This window comes from Lactuca serriola, chromosome 4 (genome assembly GCF_051521515.1).
Source record: "Lactuca serriola cultivar US96UC23 chromosome 4, Lser_US96UC23_V15, whole genome shotgun sequence".
In the NCBI taxonomy this organism is placed as follows: Eukaryota; Viridiplantae; Streptophyta; class Magnoliopsida; order Asterales; family Asteraceae; genus Lactuca; species Lactuca serriola.
Genome location: NC_136411.1, coordinates 380,426,371 through 380,444,712, shown reverse-complemented (window position 1 = coordinate 380,444,712; position 18,342 = coordinate 380,426,371). Strand labels below are relative to the sequence as shown.

Genomic DNA, 18,342 nt, shown 5'->3' with positions numbered 1-18,342 from the left:
AGTTTTGTTATAGTTTGATATATTGGTATTTTATAGCTTGGTAATTGTTAGTTTGGTTATAGTTTGATATATGGAGTGTATATTTTGTATATAGAATGTTATAATGCAAGTTTAACTTATAAGACTATGTTGTTTTATTTGTAGTTGGAAATGCTTCAAACAATGTTAAAAGATCCGGCATGTAGTGCTGCACTTGAAGATTGGTTTCGTTCGTTGCCACAACGAAATGAAATTGGAGGAAACGAGGAGAGCGATGATGACGAGTAGATAGTTGTAGGATTTTTTTATGTTTTATCTGTGCAAGTATTTTAGACTACTATTTTCGTTATTTTGTTATATGTTAAATCAGACAAGTATTTTAAACGGATACTGTATTAATATTTTGGAATTGAATGTAGGATTAGATTAATTAATATCATACCAGTTTTTTTTTTTTCAATTTTAATATGAAATATATATATATATATATATATATATATATATATATATATATATATATATAGGGTTAAGTTATTTTGTTTTCACTATCTATTGTGTGTATGTATGACTGATTCTGAACTAATCATTTTAGTTATTTTAAGAAAGTAATTAATGCATATTACATGTTGAAGATATAATGAATATTAATTACATCTTCAACATTTAATATATATTAATTACTTTCTTAAAATAACTAAAATGATTGGTCCAGAATCAGTTATACATGCACACAATAGATAGTGAAAACATTTGAACCTAACTCTTTCTCTCTCTCTCTCTCTCTCTCTCTCTCTCTCTCTATATATATATATATATATATATATATATATATATATATATATATATATATATATATATATATATATATATAAGAAAAACACCAATACCAGCGACGCCTTTAGTGACGACAGTCGGTTATTACCGGCGACAGGTTTTTAGCGGCGACATGAGCTTATTAGCGGCGACACGTCTTTAGCGACGATAAACAAGTATTAGCGGCGACAACTCGATTAATAGCGACGAAACATTAGCGTCGATGTTTTAGCAACGACACGTCGCCGCTAATGCTATTAGCGGCGACAAGCCCCACTTTTAACGACGTCATTTGTCGCCAGTAATACTCTAGTTTCTTGTATTCATATTAGTCGTGTAATTGAAAATAATGATGGATTAAGAAGTTATTGATGCGGGTTTTTTTATTACTAATTGGTGCGATTTGCTTTTTTTATGCGGTTTTCTTATTAATTGGTGCGGTTTATTTATGGGTGTGTTTTACAAAAAAATTGCACCAAATAAACATGTTTAATGGTACGGTTTTGGTCTACCGCATTAATAAATGCGTTTGTGATTCTTTTTAATGCGATTATATGAAAACGTCACCAATAAATATATTAAATGATTCAGTTTCTTTGTTTGATGATGCAAATCTTATTTAATGATGTGATTTTGAACATCAACCACACCAAAAAAAAAAAAAAATTAGGCATCGCACCATTAAATCAGTTTTGTACTAGTGATACTTAGCAGGTGTTATTTGATCGGTTCAAAAAAAAAATTAAAATAAATAAATGTTGAACAAAGACAGTCACGCGAAGATTTCATCATGAACCTTTATAATCATCGTTTTAAAAAAAGGTTAAATGATGATTTTTTTTAATATATATCACTCAAATATCCAAACCCATAAAAGACACGATCGTAGGTAAAAGTTATATGCAGTATGATATGTTAACTAAATATTAAGAATAATTAATTTGCAACCAAAAACCCTAGACACGAACAGAAAGCTTTTAAACGCCAAATTAACCATATATATACATCGATCAATTAATTAAGATTAATCAGACTTTATCGTCCTTATTGTCCACGACAACAAAGAAACAAACGTTGAAATCTTTTCATGCAAGTAATTCTTCTTCTTCTTCATGATCATGGATTTCACATCGTCTCTAGGTTTAGTTAAAGGGTAGACACGCAGGAAATTCCGCATGTGTCGGATACGATCATGATCATTGTAGGCCAACAACATGGGTGTATGTCCTTCAACGTCGTCGTTGTTGGAGGCTGCAGTTAGCTTCTCGAAGAACAGTTTATCGGTTTCTAACCCATCGTTCCAACTGCTTTCAATATCCATGGAGCTTCAACACCTTCTGATCTTGCCGATTTGATTTTGCTATGTTGGTATGTGTATTATGAAGATTGAGAGGAGATGTGGATTTATACCGGATGTAGTTTCCTTTTTTAGTTCGGATGGTTATGTGTAATGACCAAATTGCCCATGTTCAAATCGGTAAGAATATGGAGGGGGAATGAAGATTAGAGGTGTATTGGTAATTTAGGAATGTAATATTTAAATATTAGGGTTTTGGATGTAAAGCTTCCTTGTGGGCTTCTAATTGTACATACATCCGGATAACTTCGTCTCCACGTAAAATCAATAACTAAATGGTTAACTTTCAAAATCTAAGTTTCTTTTGTTTTTTTTTATCTCGTTAATGTAATAAATGCACTATATTAAATTATTATAATACTTAATAAATCCTATCCTAATCCTAATAAATAAGTACAACTCTGCCACGTGTCAATCTATAGAACCCCCAAAATCGAGTTTTCCCGCTCATTTATTTATCTATATTTAGGTAAATGTCATTCAATCCAAATATAATAAATCCGGACAATTCAGCAAACAAATGCTTTCAAAATATTCAACCAATAATTTTAAATGAATAAAAGTTATGGAAATAATTTGAAAAAATTGGTTAATCAATATTCAGATTTGAAATTCCCGATTAATTTTGAAAGTTTGTTTATTTTGATTGCAAATTAAATAATTTGCAATCATTAAATCCCTAAAAATCTGCAATATTATTCTTTGCAAACCTAATCTTCTTGATTCTTATTGATTTATAGAAATCTTTGCAAACATAAATACCATTCATACGGTTCTTTTGTTTTTACCATTCTACTCCATAGAAATCTTTGCAAACTTATTCTTCTTCATTCTGCAACGCTTCAAAAATCAAATATCAGGTTAGTGTATTAAAATATCAGGATTACTAATATTTCTATGCTCTTCATGGTCTGATTTATCAGTTTTATCATTTTGTCATTATATGAGTGATCTTCTTCTTCTTCTTTTTACTAATTCTTCTTAATCATCATCTTCTTCTACCTTTTCAGTTAAAAAGACGAAAAAAGTAATGAACATGAGAACTTGATTTTCTTTAAAAAAAATACTCTGCTTCAGATCTGAGGCTTTAACTATTACAGTATGTTTTTTTTGTTTTGCTGTTACATTTACTTTGATTTGCTGTTACTGTAAACCTAATTTATGATGTCAATTATTATTACTTTGTCTATTTACATATGAATGTAGATGAGGACGAAAAAACTAATGAACATGAGAATTTCATTTTCTTTAAAAAAAATGAATAGTCTTCTTCAGATTTGAAGCTTTAACTATTAGAATATGTTTTTTTTTATTTTGCTGTTACATTTACTTTTATTTGCTGTTACTGTAAACCTAATTTATGATGTCAATTATTATTACTTTGTCTATTTACGTATGAATGTAGATGAATAAATGAGCATTTAGCAGTACAAATTCAAGATATTTACATTACCATTACTAATTGTTATGTTATCTATTAGTGAGTTGCAGGGGCATTGTCGGTATAATTGTCTTTTACATGTTAATTTTATATTTAAATATATCTACATGTTAAATATATTGTTTTGCTGTGATTTTTAATTTAGGAAAATGCCATCTTTTTTCAAACTGTAAATCCGAAAATGCCATTAGTTAAATCAGGGAAAATAAATCTGGAAAAAATTAACATAAAAAAATGCAATCAAATAATTAAAAATTAAAACAGAAGCGGGGCAATTTATATTTTTGTTCTATTTTATTATAAAAAGTTTTATTCAATCTAAAAAAATATTTCATATAAATTATTGGTTTTTGTTTGTATTCCATTTTATTAAAAAATATTTATTGAATCTAAAAAATTATTTCATATGAATTAATGGTTTTTGTCATGTGCTGATTTATAATTTTTCTGTTTTAGTTGTTAGTTAGGATGTTCTGTACATTCTTGAAGTTTGCTATTTTCCCTTACAATTATATATGGTTTAAATTTTCTTACATAATATGAATATAGGAAATAAAGTTTACCTAAAAAACATTGACCAGATAGATGAAAAATCACATATGAAGGTTCGGGTGCTTAAAATTTGGAACTTTGTGAGAAATAATAAAGTTTGTTCAATTGAAATGATCCTGATGGATGATGAGGTTTGTTGTATTTCATATATTTTTTATTCATCATTCAATATTACACATGTTTCAACAAAATAATTATTCTTAATTTTTTTTAACAGGGTACACAATACCATGCTCGTGTCTTCAATCAAAATTTCTCCAGATTTCATCATCTTTTAAAGGAAGATGAAAGTTATATAGTTATAAAACTCAATATGGCTGTTGTTACTAATGGTTTTAGTTATACAGTTCATAAACAAACCTTAACTTTGGATTGGAAAAGCATCCTAAAAAAGTGTGATGATTTCTCGGGTCCGGTCAATGGATTTATGTTTGTTGATTTTAATTCTATCATAGAACAAACATGCCCAAGAGACACATTCTTTGGTTAGTTATAAAATTTTATTCAAATCATTTTTTATCAGTTGTGTTCTTGGTTATACATTTTATTATTTAAATATTATGATATTAATGCAATAGTTTATCTTGTGTTATCTCCTGTGTAGATGTTATTGGACAGATTGTGTCATTTAGGCCTCTTGAAACTTCAAATCTATTAGAATCCAAGCATTATATAAAACTCACGCTTAGCAACCTAGAGTGAAATTATATTTTTTAATTTATTTATTATCTTTAATTATTCACAAATTAATATTAATATATGATTTTCTAGTTTATTTAGTTCTGTACATTTGAAGGTTACTATTTTTGGAAGTTAAGCATATCAAATGTCAGAATACCTAAAAAATAACCCGACTGTTAATTGTGTTGTTATCGTGATGCAGTTTTTGAAGCTAAACATTTGGAATGATTTGTATTCACTCTTTATATATACATGTTTATAATTATTGTTTTTATATACTTTTTATTAATTGGGTACACATTTTTTACAGGTATTGGTGAAGCTAAAAGTCATTTTAAAGTAACGAAATTGTTCATAAATTCTGACATTTATGAAATAAATGAGTTTAAAAATAAGTTAGTTTACAATTGTTTTTTAATTTTTATAATGTATTTTAAGTTAAAATAATACAAATCCTAATATTTTTTAATTTAATTTAAACATCACAAATTGAAATGTCATGACAATTTCGTATAACTGAAAAAAACATAACTACACTTCAAAGCTACTCTTCTTCATATATAGATGACTTTAAGGGCAATTTTCCATTAAAAACAGTTTGTGAGATCACCGAACCAATTAAGATATATTGCATTATTTCATATGTTTTACATTTTATTTTTGCATAATTTATTTTAATAACTTTTACATTTAATTTGATACAGGAAATGAAGTTATTATTAGTTGCTTCCATTGTTAATATAAGGCAGAATCTATCATGGTATTATGAAGCATGCAACATATGTGGAAAAAATATAACCCCTGTTCCCAAAGCCAATCATTCGTATACCGACCCTGAAAAAATTTCAGAAACTATTGTTGTCGGGTGTACAAATGCACAATGTAAAAAAATCTGAAATTCAGACAGTTATAAAGTAAACACATATTTATTTCTATTAATTTTATCAATCGGTAAAGAAAACTAACAATGACATAATTTTTTTGTTTTAGGTATATAATTCCAATCAACGTACAAGATTGTACTGGAACCATTGGATTGACTCTTTTTGATAGGGAAGCAAAGAGGCTGTTAAATATAAGTGCATACGAGTTAAAAAAGATACATGAAGCGGTATATTATTCATATCTTAAAATCATAAAACATTTACTTTTTTTTTTTAATTTATTAAAATATATCTTACAGGCCGGAGACAGTGGTGGACTATTTCCAATGCAACTTAACGTTTTGAAAAACCGCAAGTTTGGTTTTCTTGTAGATATTACAGAATACAATGTCAACAACTATAATAACATCTACACAGTTCTTAGAGTTACAGAAGATATGTCAATTGTTTCTGAATTGGAAAGTAAAATAGAACTTATGGTACATAACCTTTTATTGTTGAACATTTATAATTCTTTACTGTTTAAATACATATGGAATAACATATTTCCATTTTATTTTTTAGAGTATTCAATCTGTCTCCTTAAATCAAGTTGCTTTGGAATCAGATGATGTTGTACAGCCTGTTCAAAAGGTTTTTCAATTCATTTTATTAACTTTTATTTATATTTAATTTTTCAAATACTATGTTGTATATATTTATAAAATTCATTGATATTTTATTCAACACTTTTATTTTACATAATATTTGGATCATGGTGATCAAGATATTGTATGTCAAACATGTCGTGCAAAGTTATAGAGAAATGAATCCATTAGAGGTAAAGAAAAGGGGAACACAAATTATTCATTATGTTGTGCTTACGGCCAGGGGCGGAGCTTGAACATATAATTTTTTTGGGGGGGGGGGGGGGGGGCGTAAGTATTAGAAACTAAAATTAACGTTTTTATAAATAAAGAAACCTAATTTCAGCAATTAAACATCAAAATACCAAAAATTACCATGATTGTATCTATAAAAATCAAAATGGAGGAAAAATTCATTCAAAATCAGCCTCTAACTTAAATCAAAATTAGGACAATACAAATCAAATATTAGATAAACAGAAGTAATGCTCATCACTCATCACTCATCAGCTCAATTTAGACAAAACATTAGCAAATTTCTGCAAAAGAGAACATTTAACAGTGTATGAAGTCCTAATTGGTTGATTCCCAAATTCCAATCATCGCATTCTAGAAAAACATTATAAATTATCTACAAAAATCCATTTAAATATGTGTGAAATCATAATTAGTTGAGTACCAAATCCCAACCACAAGCAAAATAGGGAACGGAGGAAACGAATTCAATATTCTAGTTTCAATACTCAATAGATTAGCTGCTAATTTCTAGTAGAATTGGAAAAGAGAGAAGACATAACAGCCAAACAGGAGATCACTCAGGAGCATACCTGATTTTCTTCAGTTCTGTGAACAAGAAAGAACATCAGAAGTGCAGAACAACTCAACAGTAGGTGGATGGTGGTGACTGGCAGGCGTCGGACACTCCATTGTCGTATGAAGTTTTTAACAATCCAACCTATCGTGGGGCCCCACGTTTACTTTGATTTTCTCTAAAGGAGAACCAAATCAATTTTTTTTATGTTACTATGGTGTCCTTAATCGATAGCTTGATGAGCTAAGCAAATCATCAACTTGATGAGCTAAACAAATCATCAACTAGAGTACTAGACAACTAAGTAAAAAACAGAAACCCTAAACTAACTCAGGATATGAGAATTGAGATTTCAGATTTGTAAATTCTAATTCCTAATTATACTATTCCAATTTCAAGAGGAGATGAATCCGAGAGATTAAGAGAACGAGAGAACAGGAAAAGAAAGAAACACTGAGTATTACATACCTAATTTCCGATGAACGGTGACAGTTGTTGCGGTGGTGAATGGCATGACCAACAGGCAGCGGCTAATCGAGGTAAGGAGGTAGCGACTAGCGACGATGGGGAGGAACTGGGTAGGATACGAATCAATTTTGACTTCTTGTCGTTTGGTTTGGAAATCAGACTGAAATTGGGAGGGGCCACAGCCCAAATTTAAAACTAACAGGCCTATAATTAAATTTTTTGAAGATATATTTGCTATTATAACCAAAATTTCAGGGGGGGGGGGGGGCAAAGCCCCTGCTAGCCCTATACATAATCCGCCTATGCTTATGGCAAAGTTTAACTTCCAGATTTAAAGAATGCACCCCCGACTTATGAAAGAATGTTCCGAAATATGGATTCAAAAAGCAAACACTTCATGAACATCATTCGACGTTACAATTCAATGTTTTCTTTTACGTTGATGGGTGGTAAAATTGATTCTTCAATCAATAGAGGAAACGCTCCATACATTTTTAGATTGGGTGGTCAAAATTATCATAGTATTGGAAGTCTACCAGCAAAAGGATCGGAACCAAAATTCTCTCAGTTATACATTTATGACACTGACAACGAAATTACAAATAGACAAAGATGTTTTCGGTATTTTTTCAAACTTCTTTTTCATAATTATATATATATATATATATATATATATATATATATTACTAATATTATGTATAAATTTATTTATTTTAGTGGTGAAAAGGATCAATCAACATCAATTGATAGTGATATTATTGAAGATATTAAGGTGATGTTGGATTCAAATAATGTCTTGGTTAGATCTTATAGGATGGTAAAAGATACTTTTTAGAAAAATCCAGAAGTTGATATGAAATTACGACTTATTGGGAGAAGGGAGCAAGATGGAAGAACATATAACCTACCGATTACTTCTGAGGTTGCTGCTTTAATAATTGGTGACATTTCGGATTCAATCGAAAAGAGGGATATCATCGTTCAAACAAAAAATGGTTGTCTACAACGTATCAGTGAATTGCATCCTTCGTACCTTCCTCTCCAATATCCATTGCTATTTCCATATGGGGATGATGGTTACAGTGTAGACATTCTTCATAGAGGTGTGTCATTTACGACCGACAGCACGCGTGCGAAATGTACAATGAGAGAATATTTCGCTTATAGGATTCAAGACAGAGATCATTCGTTCTCTCTCATACTTAATTCAAGAAGGTTGTTTCAACAATTTCTGGTAGATGCCTATACTATGATGGAAACAGAGAGAATGTACTACATACGTAGGCAACAACATGTTCTTAGATGTGATTCTTATGAAAATTTACGTAACCAAAAAGCTCAAGAAACGAATGATATCTCGAATGTCGGCCAACGTGTCATATTACCTTCATCCTTTACTGGTGGTGCACGCTATATGCTGCAAAACTATTTGGATGCCATGTCACTATGTAAATTGTTTGGATATCCTGATTTCTTCATAACCTTTACATGTAATCCCAAATGGCCTGAGATTAAAAGGTTTCTTAAGGATACTTCACTTCAACCAGAAGACAGGCCTGATATACTATGTAGGTTGTTCAAGATCAAGCTTGATGCATTCATTAAAGACTTAAGGGAGAAACAAATTTTCGGCAAAGTTCAAGCATGTAATTAAAACTATATTTTATAATTTTTTATAAAACATTGATCTTATTATTATATTTTAAATATGTTTTAATATCTAATCACATTTTTTTTGGAAAAATCTTTTACAGATGTGTTATACCATTGAATTTCAAAAAAGAGGTTTGCCGCATAGTCATATATGTCTATTCATGCATTCTGACAACAAGCTACCAACTGTTGAACTTATGGATCCGATAATTTTAGCAGAGATACCAGACAAAATTGAAGATCCTGAATTGTATTCACTTGCAAATGAGTTTATGATTCATGGTCCATGTTGAGCTGAAAATATCAATTCTCCATGCATGGTGGATAAAAAGTGCTCTAAAAACTTTCCAAAACAATTCAGTAATCATTCGTCTGTTGATCAGAATGGTTTTCCGTTATATATGCGAAGAAACGATGGTTATTTTGTAGAAAAATCAGGTGTAAGGTTGGATAATAGAAATGTTGTTCCATACAACAAATATCTATTGAAAGATATCAGGCACATATTAATATTGAATGGTGCAATCAGGGATCTTCTATAAAGTATTTGTTTAAATACATAAACAAGGGTCCTGATAGAGCTACAGTTGCTGTTGTACCAACCAATAATGAATGTGAAAATAATGATGCGGTCGATGAAATAGCTGTATATTACGATTGTAGATATTTACCAGCATGTGAAGCATCATGGCGAATTTTTAGATATGATGTTCATTGCAGATATCCTTCTGTTGTTAGAATACCTTTTCATCTTCCTAATCAACAACATATTGTATATGGCGAAGACGATGATATTGATGATGTTCTTGACAAACCTTCTGTTGCGGCTTCAAAGTTCACAGCTTGGATGGAGTGTAATGCAATCGACAGTGAAGCACGAAAACTCACATATGTTGAATTCCCTACAAAGTTTGTTTGGATATTAAATGGTAGGTTTTAGAAGCGAAGGAAAGTGGGAAAAGCCATCGGTAGAATTCATTCTGTTTCACCTAAACTAGGTGAAGCATATTCTTAAGGATTCTTTTAAATAAAGTAAAAGGACCAACATCATTTGATGAAATTCGCACGGTAAATGGTCAAACACATTCTTCTTTTAGAGATGCTTGTTATGCACTCGGGATATTAGATGATGACAAGGAATACATTGATGCAATTAAAGAAGCAAGTCATTCTGGATCTGTTTTTTATCTGCGCTTTTTATTTGCTACATTGTTGATGTGTAATAGTATGTCAAAACCAGAGGTCGTTTGGGAAAATCCATGGGAATATTTGGCAGATGGAATTCTATATAGCCAACGACAAAGATTTAAGTCTGCAGGTATAACATTTTTTCTTATTTTTTTTTTTAAAATTAATTTCTTTTTATTATTCAACAACCATTAAATAATTAGTAATAAAATTATTAAATATCGACCACATATTTTATTAATTATTTAATATTTTCGTGCAGAATTGTCACTCGGGGTAGATGAACTTAAGAACTTAACTTTGTTCGAAATACAACAAATTTTACTTCGAAACACCTCTACTCTCAAAAACTTCAAAAACATGCCATACCCAGATGTTGAATCCGTTTCTTCTTCAAACAATCGACTTATCACCGAGGAGCTAGATTACGACATTCCCGTGATAAAGAATGACTATGATCGTATGTTTCTTGCATTAACAAATGAGCAACGTAACATTTTCCTAAACATCATGAGTGTTATTCAAGAAAATAAAGGAGGTGTCTTCTTTGTTTACGGTTATGGTGGAACGGGTAAAACTTTTTTATGGAAGACAATATTTGCAGCAATTAGATCTGAAGGAAATATTGTATTAAATGTTGCTTCAAGCGGTATTGCTTCCTTATTATTGCCCGGTGGTAGAACAACACACTCTCGATTTATAATTCCATTTGAGCTTACAGAGGATTCTTTTTGTAACATAAATCCAAACCGTGAGTTGGCTAACTTAATAAGAAAAACCTCTTTAATAATTTGGGAAGAAGCACCTATGGTCCATAACCATGCATTTGAAGCTTTAGATCGAACTTTGAAGGATTTATTAAGGTGCGTAAATTTAACCATCTCAAATATTCCATTTGGAGGGAAAGTTATTGTCTTTGGAGGAGATTTTAGACAGATTCTACATGTTGTTCCGGGTGGCAGTAAACAGAACATTGTAAATGCTTCTTTGAGTTCTTCATATTTATGGGAATATTGCAAAGTCCATAGATTAACAAAAAAACATGAGGCTAACTGTTGGAAATGATCAATCAGATATAGGAAAAATAAGAGATTTTGCAAATTGGTTGTTGGATATAGGAGAAGGAAAACTTGGTGGTCCGAACGACGGTGAAACGATTATCGATATTCCGGATGATATTCTCATTAATGATTCACATGATCCTATAGATTCCTTAATTGAGTTTGTATATCCTTCAATTTTAGAGAACTATAGCGATATAAGTTATTTCCAAGAAAGAGCGATACTTGCTCCAAAAAATGAAGTTGTCCAGGAAATAAACGACCGTCTGCTTAAGAAGTTTCGAGGAGATGAAGTTGAATATATAAGTTCAGACATCATATGTGAATCCGAATTTCTACATGATCAATTTGATTCAAATTTATACTCTCCTGATGTATTAAATGGTCTCAAAGTATCCGGTTTACCAAATCATAAGTTAGTTTTAAAAATTGGTGTTCCAGTAATGTTACTGAGAAATATTGATCAGAAAAACGGCTTATGTAATGGCACAAGACTACAGGTGTTATCATTGGGCGAACGTGTTATTGAGGAACGTATAATAACTGGAACTAATCAGACTTATATTCCAAGAATGTCTTTAACTCCATCAGAAAAAAAGATTTTCTTCAAATTCACAAGAAGACAGTTTCCTTTGGCCGTATGTTTTGCAATGACTATTAATAAGAGTCAAGGACAATCGTTATCAAAGGTTGGTTTGTTTCTGAAAGATCCATTTTTTTCACATGGACAATTGTATGTTGCCTTATCTAGAGTTCAGAGTAGAGAGGGATTAAAATTATTAATTTTAGATAAAGATGGAAAACCCACAAATAAAACTTCCAATGTTGTTTATAAGGAAGTTTTTCGAAAATTGTAGCCAACTTTTTTGTAACATATTTTATTCATTTTTAGCAAATCACACTTAATCCATCATATTACTGTATTTTTTTTATAATTATGTATTGTTGTATTTTATGTTAATTTCATTACACACATTCATAATGCATCATATGCATATGTCCAACAAGAATCATGCATCAAAAATAAGAGTTTTCAAAAATCTTCATTCCTAATTAAATACTTCCCATTTACTTTGTAATTAAATACTTACAAATAAAAAAATTATTGAAAAATGCAATATTAAAATTCATAAGTTATCAGAATTAATGAAATATAATTTTATTAAATAATTAATTTTTAAATTCAATTCAAAATTAGCACCCGTGGGTTCCACGGGTTTTAACCTAGTATACTGATAAAACTAAACTTATCTTAATCTTACAGTGTTTTTAAATAACAGTGTACAATTAATAAATCCTTTTCGGCCCATACTTAATTGAATTTTTCTGCTAATATTTTTATTTTACGCTAATTTTAATGAGAAAATTACAAGCACAATCTAATCCCTTAATCCCTTAATGACTATTCATAAAGTAGCAAAAAATTATCATTTTTTCGGAAAATAGTCATATAAACTGTAGACAAGATTAACTAACATACGGTTTCTGATGTTACGTACAGTTTGGCCATTTGACACACGTGTTTGACTTCGATTTTGGTTAATGGATTGTTGTTTGGTAGCCCACATGTAGAATTGCTACCCCTCAAGTTTGTTAGAGAAGTATAAATTTTTTGATGTTCCCTCGTGCTACTACTAGATTTTACCCGGATGCTACTTCTTAGACCTTGTAGAGGAAGATGATTAGATGAAGAATGTGTTCTTAACCCACTTTATTCTCAAAATTATGATTTTGTTAAAATTGGTTCTTCAAATAATCACTTTCACACTCAATTTACTTGATCAAAATCGACTCAATGTTTGTTCAGGAAGTCTACTTGCTCGATTCAATCTTAACCCACTTAATTTATTCTCAATATGGTGCTTCCATTTTCTCAAAGATATCCTAACGATTGCTTTGAAAGAGTCAAAGCTGACTCAACATTATCATATCCTTCCCGATTCGTTTTTGACTTATATTCCAAATGGGTTTTTGTATTTTTTTTCATAATCAATCTCATTTGCAATTGTTGATAAGTTTTTAAGTCATTTGGGCAATCCTTATTGCTGGAAATTGGTAAGTGCTCACGGTTATTTCATTATGCGTTCTAGATCGAAACAATTTGATCATGACTAACAATATTTGAGTGTCACTACAAGAATAAGCATCTATAGGGACGACATTTGTCGTCACTATAGGCTTGTCGTCGCTATAGAGTTGACGATCTTTTTTTTGACTTTTGAAGCTACAGCGACGACTTGTCGTCTCAACATGTTAAGCGGGAAATGAAGTGGGTTTGGCGCGTTCTTGAAAAACCTGTGGCAACGAATTATCGCTCCAACAAATAACAAAAATTAAAAATAACATATTTTTTTAATAATTTCACCGAAATAAAACTGGGACATCCAACTATAGGGACGACTTGTCGTCCTAATAGCTTTTTATGCCTGAAATTACGAGAGCAGGTCCCTTCGTTTAATTCATGCACGCTCAATCATCAGTCTCTCTCTCTCTCTCTCTCTCTCTCTCGATCGATCGATCGACAATTCTCCCCTAGTGACTTCCTCACCTCCCACTCCCGACAAATCTTCTTCCTCTCTCTCAATCCTCATGCTAGTTGCTGAAGACCACTGGTGATTACCTTCAACGTTGGCGATTCTAACTACCAGCTTCATTTTCACCTCCGGTTACGAATTCTAACGAATACATATCCGACTCCGGCAACCTAGGTTAGTAATTCTCTGTTTGAAACTGAAATTGGGGTTTATGTTAGCAATTACGTGTTTGAAACTAGAATTGTGATTTTCTATGGTTTCACAGCTTCTCGTTTTGAAGATGCAATATTGATAAATTGTAACCACATCAACGATTTTTTTGTTGATTTTCCTTCTAGTTATTCGTTATTCAATATGATTTCTCTGTGGATTTTGCTTCTGCAATTGAAAGGTATTTTTTTTCACCGAGATATGCTTTCAGCACCGATCACTGTCATGACAACCTGTAATGGGAATTAGGAACTTAGAACATGCCTCATAATTGGATATGATTCTCTTTCTCTATATACATTGTGCTTCTTGACCTGTTGAAAGTGATGAAAAAGATTATTAGTAATTGATAAACTTTAGCATATAAACATATAGTCAAGTAATATATTCACAGTTAGGATTATGAAAATTTGTCTATTAAGGAAGAATTTTCACTGTATTTCATTCGTTATAATGGTCAATAATTAGGGATTTTTTTTCTATATAGGGAAGTATTAATGATATTGACTTGCATCAGTAGTAATCTAGTATGACTTATAGATGATTGTAGGTTATTGAACTAATATGAAGAAACTGGTGAAAGCACCTGATTTTTGTAGAACTGTTACTGATCTACTAACTGATTGTGTTGTAAATCGAATGGTATTCTTAACTTCCATAAGAATGATATTCTTAACTTCCATAAGATGGTTTTTCAAGAACAACACTTGTAAGAAGAATAACAATTTTTCAGCTCCAAAATGTATCTTAAACATGTGTAAGAAGAATAACAATCTTTCAGAAGTTTGATAGATATGATTTGTTAAATTGTTATTGTGTTTTGATTGGTAACTGAGCAAGTTATATGAAGAAAATCAGTTAACAGGAACTTCTCCATTGACACTAGGACTTGTTTATAATCTTGAGTGTAACAACCCAAAATTCAAGCCCAAAAATTTCATTTTAATTATTTATTTCATAAAAACATTCTTTAGAAAATACCGTGCCAACACGACATTTCATAAAACAATGTATCATGTCCGAAACCCATGTCATAAACATATATCATATCAGAGTACAATCCCAAAAAACTTCGTGCGTAAAATGAGATGTATGTGTGATGTCATGCTACGCCGCCAGCTCCTTCCCCTTAGACGAAGAGGTACCTGAAACCAAAAACTGAAATCGTAAGCACAAATCTTAGTGAGTTCCCCCATCATACTACATACCATACAATACCATCAGTATCTTTCAACCGGTAATCATCATCGGTATCTTTCAATCGGTAGTCTTCATCGATATCTTAAAACCGGTAATCATCATCGGTATCTTTCAACCGGTAATCATCGTCGGTATCTTTCAACCGGTAGCTGAGGTCTATTCCACCCCCTACTAGTAGCATACATCAACAAGGTATAAGCATACAATCAGGCATATCCGAGTACTGACCTACCCTTCGGTCCTAAGGACCACTGTCAGGGAAAACTATCCCTATGATGCACGTAACATATCATACATATATATCTCATAACCAAACACGTATCCATACCAAGATAATTATCACAAAGACAATCATCTTCTAAAATACTCCTACTTGGTGGGCCGACATTGTGGCCTTAGACCCACCCCTATTGGAAGGTAACTCACCTCAAAAAGCTAGCTGCTAAAAAGCTGATCTGCAAATGTCTGACAGCTGCTCCGGTGATCCCCCAGCTATATTTCCATAAAACACTTAATCAGAAATTGATACTATTCCCAGGGTAAAAAGAATATTTTACCCCTGACCGATTCCAAACCAAAGTCAAGTCAAGGTAAAAGTCAACTTCCAGTTGACCCGACTCGTCGAGTTGGCTTGCCAACTCGTCGAGTCCATATCCAGTCGCTTGTCCTTACTCCCGTCTCTACTCGTCGAGTTAGGCATTGATTCGACGAGTTCACTTCCTAACTGATACCCAATGGTCCTTCATACTACTCGCTGAGTTATATGAACAACTCGTCGAGTTAATCTTCATCCGATGAACACGTTCCGTCCTCGACTCGCCGAGTTGTATGAACAACTCGTCGAGTTCTATGAAGATTGCCTTGGACTCGCCGAGCACCTTCATGCACTCGCCGAGTCCCATGAACTTCCAGATCAATGGCTTAGTCCAGAACGTTGGGTCACTCCTCGGAGACCCCCTTAAAACTTTCCACCCTCAACTGGGTCCTTTCGACCCTCAACAGAATGGGACAGAACCCCCTAGACTCGCCGAGTCCAAGAATGGACTCGTCGAGTTGGTCACGTCCACTCCCTAAATCTTTTCTTTCTGATGAACATCCTTTGATCAAAAGATAGATCTAAGCTTCTACAATCGATCTAGCACGTAAAGTTACAAACTGTATGTGCTTGCATGGGACTTTGAGCTCAAAAGGACATAAAACAAGCTCATATGGCACATGGGACCTTTCATGGGTGCAAAAGCAACCCAAATCTGCCTAGTGACTCATTTCATGACGTGATTCAGAAGCTTAAACCCCCAACCATGTTTGCACACATGGTTGGCCACCAGAAATGGCTCATAAAAGCCCTAAACCTCCCCAAAGAGGGATCTAACAAATGAATGAGCAAGATCACAGCTTTTTACCTTCAATGAGCTGAAGAAGGTGCACAAACTCAGGTTCCCTTGATCTCTACTTGCTTCCTCAAGCTTCTCTCCTTCCTTCCTTAAGATCACAACACCAAAATCCACCAACAAGGCTTAGATTGCTTCAAAAACGGCTAGGGTTTCAGTGAGGGGTGTTTGGGAGCATAGAGGAGTGATGGAGGCTACATAAGGTCGTTTAAATAGGGTGCAAACCCCTGGATTAGGGTTTTTTTGTCCAGACAGTGGCTACTCGCCGAGTCCGCAACTTAAACTCTGCGTCTCATCCCGCTTCTACTTGGTGAGTCAGTCCTTCAACTCGCCGAGTCCAAGGCCAAAATTGTAAATCATTAACATAATTAAATACAAGAATACGTACCAAGAACCAAGTGCTACATTGAGGTCTTTTTAGTATCATTAGTTATTATGATTTTTTATAAAGCCAAATGAAACATTTCATATTTGTTTTCATCTAAAAGTTTGGTTGTTTTCATCTAATGTCAGGAACTCAGGATGATGCAAGATACAAGGCTTCGAGGAGAAGTACCTGTTGACTTATTTCGCATTCCACAAATAGAGTCTATGTGAGGAGATCTTCGTAATTTTACCTATTTTATTTTCTTTTTAAAAATTAAAATACTGAAAATGGTTTTTCATAGGGTACTAAGAAACAACCAGTTTAATGGAATCCTTGATTTTGGAGCTTCTTATAGCAACCGTTTACATTTCATTGATATGACAAATATCTTAATTTCTGGATACACATAAAGAAGTCGATTCTCTGTTATCTCATGTATGTTCTCTTGAACCATGAGTTTTTGAAAATGAGAATGAGGAGGGTATTTATGTCTTTTGTTCTTTTGCAGACTCATCAGCAACCCAATTTGTAGGGAATCAGATACAACAACATCATATTTTGATCCTCCCATAGACTTATTTACCATTCCACAAATCAAGACCGTGTGAGGACATCTTCGTAATTTTTGCAACATAAATACCAACAACATAACTTTTTGCAGCAACCACAAGGTGAAATTTCCTTAACATGCAATTTCTCTGCTGCACATTGGTAGTTGTTTTAGTTACCAATGCTTGAGAAAAGTATACAATTATGACCAACAGACAACCTGCCATACTGGCAATATGTACACAAAAATAGAGAAGGACACAATGAATATTAGGATGGTCTTTAATCGTATATAACTACCTAGAACCAATGGTAATGAGATTACAAGAAACATTGCCCAAATCCATTGGTTTACTCCCTTTTGATGGTGGCGTTACAGGTGACTTAATCTTTAACAAAAATGTTTTATTTTTTATGTGGTAAGTATCTAAACTTTTTTATATATTTTTAGGCTGTATGAGGCTTGTGAAAGAACTTCTTAAGTGGAAGTCAAAAACAGAACTTAAAGCAGAGATCCTACATGGGATTAAGGAGGTTGGAAGTGCATTATATTGGATGGCCTGCTTGATATAGTTTT

The 18,342-nt window shown here is 32.3% G+C and overlaps 1 protein-coding gene across 1 annotated transcript; it reads left to right on the top strand.

Annotated features, from left to right (window-relative positions):
• The first annotated feature begins 2,701 nt into the window (after positions 1-2,701).
• Positions 2,702-17,626, top strand: LOC145099812 (uncharacterized). Its single transcript, XM_079037317.1, has 18 exons — positions 2,702-2,780; positions 2,890-3,009; positions 4,140-4,273; positions 4,360-4,627; positions 5,134-5,162; positions 5,528-5,583; positions 5,814-5,934; positions 6,007-6,186; positions 6,272-6,340; positions 8,448-9,248; positions 9,367-9,515; positions 9,627-9,705; positions 9,795-10,194; positions 10,305-10,583; positions 10,716-11,414; positions 11,527-12,203; positions 14,387-14,439; positions 17,518-17,626. Exons 1-18 carry the CDS (start codon positions 2,702-2,704, stop codon positions 17,624-17,626), a joined length of 4,302 nt encoding a protein of 1,433 aa, XP_078893443.1.
• The last annotated feature ends 716 nt before the right edge of the window (positions 17,627-18,342 follow it).